General features: G+C 39.9%; 2 protein-coding genes across 3 annotated transcripts; both read right to left on the bottom strand.

The window, feature by feature from the left end:
* Nucleotides 1–2318: 2318 nt before the first annotated feature.
* LOC103187869 (tubulin polymerization-promoting protein family member 3) lies at nucleotides 2319–6935 on the bottom strand. 2 transcript variants are annotated; one of them, XM_007907559.1, is made up of 4 exons: nucleotides 6777–6935; nucleotides 3888–4110; nucleotides 3056–3209; nucleotides 2319–2580 (listed from the first exon to the last, which is right to left on the bottom strand). In XM_007907559.1, the coding sequence occupies exons 2-4, from the start codon at nucleotides 4079–4081 to the stop codon at nucleotides 2392–2394; spliced, it is 537 nt and encodes a 178-aa protein (XP_007905750.1). In that variant the 5' UTR covers nucleotides 4082–4110; nucleotides 6777–6935; the 3' UTR covers nucleotides 2319–2391. The 2 variants fall into 2 exon arrangements, with proteins under 2 accessions (XP_007905750.1, XP_007905751.1); XM_007907560.1 differs by having other exon boundaries at nucleotides 6868–6879.
* A 375-nt stretch (nucleotides 6936–7310) lies between these two features.
* LOC103187868 (tubulin polymerization-promoting protein family member 3-like) lies at nucleotides 7311–12128 on the bottom strand. The gene is given in 4 exon segments (NM_001292668.1): nucleotides 7311–8605; nucleotides 9370–9523; nucleotides 10077–10289; nucleotides 12059–12128. Coding segments are annotated over 3 exon segments (540 nt in total). The 5' UTR covers nucleotides 10271–10289; nucleotides 12059–12128; the 3' UTR covers nucleotides 7311–8413.
* Nucleotides 12129–12376: the final 248 nt, after the last annotated feature.

Here is a 12376-nt window from a genome sequence, read left to right as displayed (position 1 = left end):
CGCCACCCACCCCCGTGTTGTAGCATTGCGGCCGCCAGGATGATGGAAGGTGAACTGGATTGGACTTTTTTTCGTCCAGCAATCCCGACGTTCCCGTGCATCGCTTTGGTCCTGGTGATCATTATTATTTGTTTAGATGACGCACACGCCACCGGTCGTAATCCTTGCATTCGGTAGAGCGACCTTATCGCGCTGCTGGTGCGCGCTTCGCAGGATTTTACCGTGAAGCATAATGGCTGTGTGTTTGTAGGTGAATAAGTTGACTCGGATTTTAATGTGGGGGGAATGAGGGAAAGGGCATTTTTTTTATACGTCAAAGTTCTGTACATCGTAGTGAAGGAAAATATACAAGCGGGTAAATTGGAGTCCAGATTATAAACTTATTCGGAGTTACTAAACAAAAGTCTCACTATAAAATAGATTTGTTTCATTTCCATGTTTCATTCTTTAGTAGCCTTATGCTATTACATTATCTCATCCGAAACTAAAAGGCCCTCTTCAACTTGGGGGCGTGCAAGTTGCTACGAACTGGGAAGATTTCAATTTCCATTAATTTCACTGGGGAACAGAACTTCCTTTACATGCTTTTGCATATTTCCAGCTATTATGTTTTGTGTTCAACCAGAGATTGAACTGCATGTAAGAACATTTTTTGTCTGTTTAATCTCACACCAAACCCCACTTGCACTGGACATCACTGTTGGACACTCTGGCTTATTGTCTTGGCTTGACTGTTTTCTTACAAATAATTGAAAATCACTCAAAAGCTCACACTCTTACTATTGTTTAATACTAAGACAAGTACAAACATCACTCTTTGACTAGTTCAGATAGTGGTTCAAAGAATGAATTAGCTTTTTTCACCAGCATCTATAGAATCAATTGTATAATCTCTGGAACTCAAAGTCTGTAACTTGACTGAAAGCTGACCTTTTGTACATACTTCGAGTCATGATGATAATAATAATAATAATAATAATCCTTGCATTTGATACAGCGCTTTTCACGTCGGGAGGACGTCCCAAAGCGCTTCACAGAACACACTGTAAAGTGAATTGACTGTATATTTGTGGGCGAACGCGGCAGCCAATTGCGCACAGCAATGTCCCACAAACAGTCGTAGATTGAAAAATGACCAATTTAATTATTGTTTTTGGTTTTTTGGAGGGATTATTATTAGGCTCTGTGTGGAGTAAGGAAACTTGCCCAAGGTTTCGCCCTCTGCCTGGAATTGAACTCAGGTCTCTCACTTGCAAAGCGAGTGCTCTAACCACTGAGCTACAGGACTCCACATAATATATGTGGACTCCACATGATACATAAAGGCTTTGCAATCCACAACTAGTCAGGCTGGCTCAGTGGTAGCATTCTTGCCTCTGAGTCAGAAGGTTGTGGGTTAATCCCATCGTGATTTGGCATCACATTGTCTAAGATACCACTCCAATGCAGTGCTGGGGTGGGTGGGGTTGGGTCCTGGCCAACAAAACCTCAAAAAACAATTTTAATTCTTCTATATCGCTATTCATATAGAGATATGAAGCACTATATCAAACGCAAGGATTATTGTGTAAGTATTATAACTATGATAGGTATGTTGTTGCTGATTATTTTGAAAGCAAACTTTCTCTTTAATGCAAGTGTGGTAGAGAACCTATGCTTGGGACCAGAGTCGTTATGTAAAAGCCGTTTGTTTGAACATGTTTACATGCATCTCCATGGGAACTTGGGGACATACAATAGCTTCCCATAGCTCACCAGAACTCTGTACTGCATGTGTCTGAGCGTTTGTTTCCTGTGTTATTGCCTTTACAGTTGGAACCTCACTGCAACGAACTTCATAAGTAAGAGTTTGAACTGGTGCCGGAAAGTTTTTAACTTTGTGTTAGCTGTCGATCAAAATGAACTGAAGGCAAACCACAGGTGTTCTATCTGGAGGAATCTTCTGTATCTCTTTGCCTTAATTCCTGAGTTTCTGGGAAAACACACAAAAATACTTAACCAGAACAGATTGTAATCTTGCTGATCCTCTGGGATGTCCAAACTGATTATTATGAAATAGTGAACATTCACCTCATGGCTTTTCACCTCAGACACCACAATCAACGAGACTGTAGTCGCTGAAAAGGACTTTGACTAACACAAATTTTACTTTTTTGAGAGGTCAAAAATATCGAGAACCAATTCTCAAATGTCACCACCCCTTCCGTCCCCTCCCCCAAGTGGTATAACACAGCATTAGAATTCCACAATCATGAGTAAATGAAGTGGAACTATTATGCCTTTAATGTTCTGTGTAAAAAATGAAGTAAAGGGAATTCTTTTGTTGGTCATTGTTGCAACTTTATTACCTACTGAAGCAGCCAAGCAAAGGAGTATGAAACTCAAGCCTTGTTATTTCTTCACTTTCTCATCATATGTCCCAGCTCCTTTGTAATTTCCCACATAGCCAGTGTTGTCTTTGATATCCTCCCGGCCACTGAGTCCTTTGCCTTTGCCACTTTCATCGAAGCGCTCCTTGTGGGACCCTGTGTACTTAGAGGTGTCCGTTAATCTTTCAACAGCGCCTCCCTTCTGTGCTACCTGAAAGCAGAAATAATATACTTAAGATCAGAATCAGGCCAGCTATTTAGTCTATTCACAAAGATTAATGGTAACTTCCCCATACCTCTGGAACTCCCTCCCTCTAGCCCTCCGGCTCACCCCCTCTCTATTTGTTTTCAAGTCCTTCCTTAAAACCTTCCTCTTTGACCATGCCTACAGTCACCCTTCCCCATGACTGTAAAGCGCACTGAGATATTACTCTACATGAAGGTGCTATATAAATGCAAGTTGTTGCTGCATTATCTTGATCCAGTCATTGATATCGCATTCGTTTTTATTGGGCGTCAAAATATCTTTTCGTATAAAGCGTTTATTCTGTGACGATTTCAATAGAGCTGTCAGCAACTTTTCCCCCATTAATTCTGTGCAAATGGATCGCACGTGGAGTTTGAAACTAGGCTCAGGCTTGAACACAGAACACACAATTTCAAATTTCATATTGATCTGCACTCACCGTCACTCCAAGATTAGCCGGGTCCTTGCCAGCAATTAGACCAAATGTTAACTGGACTGCTTCTTCCTGGCTTTTACCTTTAAACCTCTTTGGAGCAAGTTCTGTCAACGCTGATTTAAATTCTTCAAAATTGATCACCCGAGCTGATTTGGCCCTGAAATTCATTGCAGATTCATTGTTTGAAACGGAAGGCTTTTCCAATTTCCGAATGACACGCATTTAGAAAAAAATCTAATTTTGTTTTGTGCTGTTGAACTGCAGACACGTTTTAAGTCCTTTATCACCTCGCTGGCATTAGATTGTGCATCTTTGTTTCTTCCAAACTGCCACATATCAATGCAGCGAAGATCAAAATGATTCTATTTGCTATAATGATATAGAATCAGCATTGGAAATGTCAAAGCACAACACAGTGACAAATTGACAGCCACAAGGACAAGGTATTGGACAGTCAGGGTATTGGATCCGAGCAGGGAATTGGGATCAGGAGAGGTGGAGGGTAGGGAGGGGGTAGGGGTAGGAGGGTGACCGAACGCACGATCAAAGAGGAGGTTCTTGAGAATTGTCTTGAAGGAGACAAGGGAGGGAATGAGGCGAAGGGCTGTGGGATGGAGTTCCAAAGTGTGGAGACAGAGAGGCTGAAGGCCTGACTGCCGTTGGTGGTGCTGGACGGTCGGGGATGTGGAACAGGCCGGAGTCTGCTGAGTGAAGGGAGCAGACAAGTCAATATGGTGTTAGTAGGTCACACAGATAGGAAGGAGCAAAGCCATGGAGGGCTTTGAAGGAGAAACACATGCTGTGTTTTCGTGAGGACAGAGTGTTTGGCACTTACTTGACTTTTGAAAAGACAATGTCCACGTCTGTGGCGGTGACAGTTTTGCCGTCAATGACTTTGCAATCTTTACACACTTTGGCCCAGTTCTTTCCATTCATTTCAGATCCATTGGCTTTGGTGTCCCCATGCATCGCAAATTTCTTGAAGGATTCTTGCAGAATTCCCATGTCTGTCGAGGTTCCAGCAGCCATAGTGGAGCGCGCCCAGCGTGCGACCTGTCCTGTGTGAAACAGGGAGAGTTTCTGTATTTGCCCTTCAAATTCCAGGCAATTTTCTCCATCATAAAGAATTGGACATAAGCAGCGTCACTAATAGTGACTAACAGTGACTCCTGTGGGCAAGTAGATAACCCATTTCTCATATGTTGGCTTCTGTTTATCTACAATATTGGTTCCTGTAAATAACTAGAAGCCAACATGTGGGAACTTGACAAGGTCGGCTGAGCTCAGTTGGTAGCACTTTCGTTTCTGAGTCAAAAAGGTTGTGGGTTCAAGCAACAATTCGTTCAACAATGAAGTTTCATGAAAATAGCAGTATTTTTTTTTGCAAAGAGCATGGTAGAAACAAAGCATGAATTTATCTGATTTCTTCTAAACCCTGGGCATGATGTGCACACTGAAGCTTGGTCCATCAGCTAGATTTTTCTTGCTCCAATAATAAATACATTTAAAAAAATAATCCTTGCATTTGATACAGCGCCTTTCACAACAGGAGGACATCACAAAGCATTTCACAGGATTTACTGTAAAGTGTAGTGAGTGTGTATTTTGTGGGGAATTCTGATATGTTATAGGAAAACTTAGGGGCAATTCTTTGCTTGTTACTTCACTGTTACTGTCGACACCTCTGATAATGCTTCACTCTCCCAGCACTGCATTAGTGTCAAGCTGGACTATGAGCTCAAAGTCCCGAGATGGCCAGAATGCTGCTAATTGAGCCAGGCTGACACCTAAATTGACTGCCATGTTTGCCTACAAAGGCACAGTTACTACACTTGGCAGCAATTGAGAATATTGTAAAACAGTTTATCAATCGTATGAGTACTATTTCAAATGCAAGGAATATTATACACTGACTGTGACAAGATCATTTTACGATGGAATTTTCTTATTACAGATTCACACTGCCAAGGTCAGAACATTTATTGTCAAGTGAATCAAGTATTCCCATAGACTGACTAGATTAGCCTTAAACTTAGATTCTTATCTTTTGGGAGTTCTGCTCTCTTGCTGAAAAAAAGCTGCTCCATGGTTTCACAGCCCTTGTGGCCTCAGAGGCAAAGTGTCAAAGCAAAGTGAGAACAATTATAAATAGGCAGTGTAAAGGTGAAATCAGACTTTTTCCTACCTCTTGAGTAGTTGACTCAACTAACTTGTTAAATCGTCCTCAGTAAAATCCTAATTTTTGTAACCTTATATAATTTAAAAACTTTTTTTTAAGTTGAAATTATAGCCATAGTGACATCAAGAGAGTGTAACAACACATCATTTGAATTACTGAAACCTGATTTGCTGAACTTATATTGTTTCATATACGATTTACAAAGGTGCAAATTTCATCAGATAGTTTAATTGGTTTGGGTTTCACATTTTGGGCAACACGTACACAAAGAAATTGCGAAGCAACTGAGAACTAACTATTTGGGAATGTACAATGTATGCAATGTGATAATCATCACCAATGATAATGCAAATAATAATCCTTACATCTGGTACAGTGCCTTTCATGTCAAGTGGATGTCTCAAAGTGCTCCACGGGATTTACTGTAAAGTGTAGTCACTCTTTGAACACATACATCACATATTGTGTTTCTCCTCTTCCACTGCCACGCGCAAATATCAGCAATGATTACAGTCTTACTACGAAACCATCTCACTGCTCTTGTTTCATTCTCCAGTACTAGGAATTTTGCAAATCAAACCATGAACTTTTAAGTACATAATATTTAACATAATATTTAACATAATAATAATAATCAATAATCCTCGCATCTGATATAACTCTTTATCACGTCGTTGAGACATCTCAAAGTGGTTCACAGAATATAATGCAATGTGGATGTGGATTTTGTGGTCGAAACACGGCCGTCAATTGCACACAGTGTCCAACAAGCAGTCGTGGATGAAGTGAGCAATTTTTTTTGATTATTACATCCGGAAAGCGATCAGCCAATCGACTAACAACCGGGTTCCTGATTAATGCTATGTAAAGAGTGTGGAGTAAGAAAACTTTCCCAGCTCGAGAATCAAATCAGGGTCCTCTCTCTTGCGAGCTAACCATTGTGTGCTAACCATTACCCTACGGGACACCATGATAATGGATAGTTTGTCAAATTTGTGTTATGTTAAACCTTTATTTTGTTCATTTTTTTTGTGAAATTATTTTTCTCATTTTCTCTCCACTCTACTCCTGCTCTGGCTATCCTCTTGCTGGGTTGCAGGTTCAGAAGCACTCAGATACCCGCCCGACTAATCATTGTTCATGCCCATTCGAATGTAGAGGGAGTCACACCCAAGCCGAACCTCTGATCACTCGTCTCACACACAGACAGAGCAGAGGGCCAAGGAGCAAGAACCCTGGCTTTTCCCCTCCTTAACCCTGGGAAGGCCAGAGCCAATTTAGTCTCCCTATGTATCCTGTCTGAGACCAGCAAACTCGGTGCAGACTTGGATTCGAACCAGCAAGCTACAGCTATATCACCCCATCAGGGCTGGAGCAAGCTTAGCTCACTTTGATCAATCATTTTCTTAACATTTTTTGCATGGAAAGCGAGAATGTGCAAGTTATTCAACAGTAAGATGTTTATGATAAACCTCAATGGGTCGCACATGCTGACCCCCCCCAAAGCTGAGTATTATTTTGTTACCGTGAATCTGGTTAGCTTACATAGAATATTATTTCGAAGAAAACATTCACTTGTCAAACGTGTCTGACTGGTGTTAGAATCTCATGGTTGATCGGTCGACTGGCCTTTTACCGTGGTATGTCAAGTCAGGATGAGGTCAAAGTCAGCCACAGTGGTTCTCATGAAATGGTGCTATGGTGCAGGCTGGTTCTATTAAAAGCAGCTGTTTGACTGTTTGTATCTCATCTGTGGTCTCCATGGAGATGTGGACACGCACACAAACACATACAGAGACTACGGGGCACATTAGTTTCTTGTTGCTTTGCCAGAGTCATGTCCAGACTGCGACTGAGCCTTCCATTCCCTTCCCACAATGTTACGTTTAATGTTAAAACTTCACAGGCTCCAGAAACATCAGGAATATTCAAGCAAAGCCAGGAAACTTATTAATATTTTGCTCCCGACACGCAATTGTTTAAAGCTATACCTTAATTATGACTTGGAAGAACTTTAGAAACACCAGTTTGGCGGGACAAGATCCTTGCAGTTTTTATTACGAAATAAAGACAGTGTTAAATGTCAAGCCTTTTTATTATGAACGAAATGCAGCATTAAAAGTCAGGCATTTGGGAACAAAAAAATTACCGTATTTACCAAAAGTTATTAGTGATACAAGGATAATTAGAAGAACACAGAACTCCAAATTATTCATAATGGCACTCTGATGTATTAGAATATTTAGCTAGTTTAAAATCTTTTCTTTTATTCAAAAAATATTATATTATCAAAAACGGTTGTTCTCTTCGTCTCGAATATCATAAATTTGTATTCCTGAAAAAATCAACGGAGTCCTTTAAAAAGAGAAGTGTTGAAAAGCATAACTTTTTTTTAAAATATAAAATAGTTATCAAAAGGGTTCATTGTTCCTGGATTATTTATTTGTGCAGAATTTTCTTTTCTCTAGCTTTTCTCGAGCTAAAGATGCAGAGAAACCAATGAGGAAATGCAGAAAATATTTGCACAATATGGAGCAGCCTTCGTGTAGAATAATATCTCGGAGCGCTGTAAAATAACAAGTGCCACAAGTGTGCTGATAATGGTTTGAGATTAAGTTCTAAATGGAGGAAGTGCATACAGTAAATGTGATCGTTTTCGACTCCCTATAATGTTCCAGTTTTAACATGTGTTTTTTCTCTCTCCCTCTCTCATTTTGTGATATTGATGTGCTTGATGAATGTTTTTTTTTGGAACCTCACCTCACTTCCTGAGACAATTTGTGAAAGTTACTCTCAACAAGATCACGTTGGACACTGGGGGAAAGTTGTGCTGAAGCAGATGCATCTTCAGAATAAACTTGCAATATAGCTTGCAATTGTTTATTAGGCTTAGTTTTGCTGGTATGAGTCTCACCACCGTGTGACTCAGAACTTACACACATTTAGTGACAGATATAGTTGCCATTGAGGATTATCAAGTGCTGCATCTATTATCATTAATATATCCTTATCATAGCCACGGGGAATTAATATATTTTAATTGAAGTGCAGTTATTGTTACAATATGTTTTAGGAAAGTCAAGAAGAATAAGCTGATGTCCCATAAATACTGTTTACTTAATATAGATTCTGGAAATTACCAAACGATTTCCCCATCTCCTTACAAACTAGACCATTTACAATCACTTTTCTTTTGATTTTTCATTGTAGGTCCCATGCCCCTTGTAAGCTCCCACATAGCCTGTGTTATCAATTATATCCTCTCGTCCCATCTTCCCTTTGCCAGCACCACTTTGATCGAAACGTTCTTTATGAGATCCTGTGTACTTAGACGTATCGGTTAGTCTGTCAACAGCACCAGCCTTTGTTGTTTTCTGGAAAGAAAAATAGCTTCATTGTGAAGAATCCACAAACAGAAGTTTACGTTTGATTAAGGGCATACAGTGAATGCAGCCTTTTCTTGTTATGAGTCCCTGGATTTTCTGGAAGTATGAAATTGGATGGGCCAAAGAATTTAGACATAGATTACGAGATCACAACTTTTTTCAACTACTTTGAGAGACTTCAATATTATAATAATAATCCTTGCATTTGCCTTTCATATCACGAGGACGTTCTCAAGGTGCTTTACAGGATTTACTGTAATGTGTAGTAACTGTATTTTGAAAGCAAACGAAATGTGTGCTTCAATCAGCCATAGAGTGAATGGACCAGTTAATATCCAGAGGATTGTTGGTCAAGACACGGGGAGAAACTCCCTTCTCTTTTCAAGTAGTGCCATGGGATCTTTAACATCCAGCTGGGACATCTCATCTAAAGAACTACTACTGCAGGGCACTCCTGCACTGCATTGGAATGTCAGGCAAGTGTTGTAAGATGTGATATCAAAAGCAAGAATTTTTTTAATCTTTCATCCAATATCTTACGGCAAACGTCATTCATTTTTTCATTTGGAAAAAAATCACTTTGAGAAGGAGCTGTAGTTTACCGCTCCAAGACAACCAAATCAAATAAATGCCATTTACCTCATTTGACAGCCAGTTGATATAGAAGTACACATTAAAGATATGTCAGTGCATGCTGATAAAGCCAGAGATATGCAATATAGCTCTGGAAAACTCATATTAAATTCACTCACTGTTACGCCAACATTAGCTGGGTCTTTTCCTGCAATCAGCTTGTAAGCTGCCTCAACCGCTTCCTCCTTACTTTTGCCTTTAAATCTCTTCAGGGCAATTTCGGCCAAGGCATTTTTAAACTCTTCAAAAGTGATCACCCGGGCTGCCTTGGGTCTGTGTGTAATAATACAATAACAATCAGTTGGTTTCTGACAAAATGATCTGAAACATCACCTCCCAGCATACTGCGTTCCACATATTCACCGTTCACTTTGTGAAATAATTAAATCTAAACTGCGCATTCAACTTACTCTCTTCAGAGTTTGAGTCTGCGTCCCCTTGTTCTAGATTTTGATGCATAAAAGCATAAGAACACAAGAATTGCTAGACAAAGAAGACCAAGGTCCACCCAGTTCACTTCCACCATCCTGGCACGTGTCGTGTCCCAAATTATATACTGTAATCTTAACAGAAATCTATCTAATTTATTCTTGAAAGAATCAATACTTTCTACTTCCACCGTCCCCTTAGGGAATGTGTTCCATACATTTACTACTCGCTCCCTGAAGTAGTGTTTCCACAGATTTGTTTTGAATTTAACCCCCCTTCAATCGCAGGTCATGCCTTCTGGTGCTACCGTTCTGCACAAAGATAATACAGTCTAAAATAGCTTAAAACTGAAAAAGCCTTGCAGTTTCTGTCCGATGGCAAACTGCTTGGAACTTACTTTACTTTTGAAAAGACAATGTCCACGTCTGTGGGAGTGACAGATTTGCCGTCGATGACTTTGCAGTCTTTGCAGAGTTTGACCCAGTTCTTCCCGTTCATTTCATTTCCGCTCGCCTTGGTGTCCCCGTGCATCGCAAACTTCCTGAACGACATGTGCAGCTCCTCCATATTAACTGAGCCTCCTTCCGCCATTGCCTTGGTATTTTCTTTGCTGAACAATAAAATACAAGAATGGCCAACTGCGAAGACTTTACTCACCCTCACCCGTTACATTTCAAAAAGATTTATTCAGACGTTTTAAATTTGTCACCAGTTTGAATTATTATTTCTGTACATGGGATATATATAAATGCATGTTGTTGTTGATGGTGATGCTTCGCTTGTCTGATTCCCATTCTAGAGATTATCTGTCTTTAAATATGACACTTCATTTACCTCCTTTAGAAAACCAAAATGTTCATCCATTCCCAAATCCTCACTCTTTAAACCTGGCCTCCATAGACATCCATGGCATCAAATTTCACAAATAAGACCGTGCTGAATTCTATACACTCTGAAATAATAATAATAATAATCCTTGCATTTGATATAGCGCTTTTCACGTCGGGAGGACGTCCCAAAGCGCTTCACGGAACACACTGTAAAGTGAATTGACTGTATATTTGTGGGCGAACGCGGCAGCCAATTGCGCACAGCAATGTCCCACAAACAGTCGTAGATTGAAAACGACCAATTTATTATTGTTCTGTTTTTTTGGAGGGATTATTATTAGGCTCTGTGTGGAGTAAGGAAACTTGCCCAAGGTTTCGCCCTGACCTGCCTGGAATTGAACTCAGGTCTCTCACTTGCAAAGCGAGTGCTCTAACCACTGAGCTACAGGACTCCACGTACACAGTCAATATACAGTCAATTCACTTTACAGTATATTCTGTGAAGCGCTTTGAGACGTTTCAAAGACATGATAATGCACGATACAAAATGCAAGGATTATTATTATTATTATATGCCTCAAGCTCTTACAAGACATGAAGCATGGTTATTGCGACATCCTTGGGTTGGTGTCCAATTAAACTTCTTACATCTCAAACTGAGTTCCTAAATCCCAGATGAAGTTTGAAAACAACGCCCTTGTGTTGTCCTGGGCAGCAGTGTAAACATTTAAAAAGGCACAGCTTACCTACATTGCTATTCTTGGCTGAAATTTGGCTATCTCTTCACGTTCGATTTGTTGAAGAACGTTAAACAGAAGAGAATAGACACTTTGATGCCTTGTACTGTCACTCTTGGTTTAATTGCTGATGGCACAAAGCCATTTACATTCATCAGAAAGAATGAGTTGTCAGTTACCAAACTTGCGCACGACTTGCTTCACTAATTTTCAGACATTTCTTTCAAGAACCTAGTCACGAAAGATCCCTTTATGCCTCTGGTATTCATTTTTAATCAATGGTGAAAATGAGCGGACTGAATGGACACAAAAGAATCATAGAATATTATGGCAAGGAAGGAGGCCATTCAGCCCACCGTGCCTGTGCCAGGTCTTTGTAAGAGCTACCCAATCAGTCCCACTCTCCGCTCTTTACTCATAACCTTGCAATTTTTTTCCTTTTCAAGTACCTATCTAATTTCTTTTTGAAAGTTGTTATTGAATCGGTCTTGAACCCTGAACTTTTCAGTCCAAGACCTGTACTTAAACTGACTTGAGTTTCCCAGGATTAAACTTTCCAAGTTCCAAGGGAAATCATACTTTGCTTTTGCAAAAAGTTCCAATAATATTGGTGGAAAATAATTTTTATTAAATACTTTTTTAAAAACTATCAAACACAAATCAGAATGCAATGTAATATTGTCTGTAGCATTTACTAAAACCTGAAAACTAGATGCGTTAATATTCTTCCTGGCTTTGGAAAGCCAACTCGTGCAAAGCCATCACTGCAAAGTATCTGTTGTCATAAACAAGATTGGAATTGGTCATCTTACCTTTCTAGCACTTTCAGCTAAGTTCTAAAACCTCCTCGCAAGTTCCTTCTGTGGTCTTTCCACAACAAAACGCTCTTTTAAGAGACTGAAGAGATGTTATTTTGTGTTTCTCCTGTAGGCATAGCAACATCCCCTGGAACATCAAGGGGGCGTGATAAAATGGCAATGTACAATATAAAAGTCACCAAGGTCATGAATTATAGCTGTAAGAGAAACAGCTTTGTTACATGTCGTAAGTAATACTTCACGTTAGCTTATGGGGAGCTAATTTTAATGTCATTGAATGCTTCGCAGGATGGATGAGTGTAGCTCTTAGTG

Source organism: Callorhinchus milii, unplaced genomic scaffold (assembly GCF_018977255.1).
Source record: "Callorhinchus milii isolate IMCB2004 unplaced genomic scaffold, IMCB_Cmil_1.0 Scaffold14, whole genome shotgun sequence".
Classification (NCBI taxonomy): Eukaryota; Metazoa; Chordata; class Chondrichthyes; order Chimaeriformes; family Callorhinchidae; genus Callorhinchus; species Callorhinchus milii.
Note: the sequence above shows the minus strand (reverse complement) of the source record. Positions and strands in the feature narration are given on the sequence as shown.

Coding starts and splice junctions, on each gene's coding strand:
- LOC103187869 (XM_007907559.1), bottom strand. CDS start 4,081: ATGGCTGCTGGAACCTCGACAGACATGGGAATTCTGCAAGAATCCTTC. Junction 3,210..3,887: donor ATTGTCTTTTCAAAAGTCAA/GTAAGTGCCAAA, acceptor AATGAATTTCAG/GGCCAAATCAGCTCGGGTGA. Junction 2,581..3,055: donor CGGCTAATCTTGGAGTGACG/GTGAGTGCAGAT, acceptor TTCTGCTTTCAG/GTAGCACAGAAGGGAGGCGC.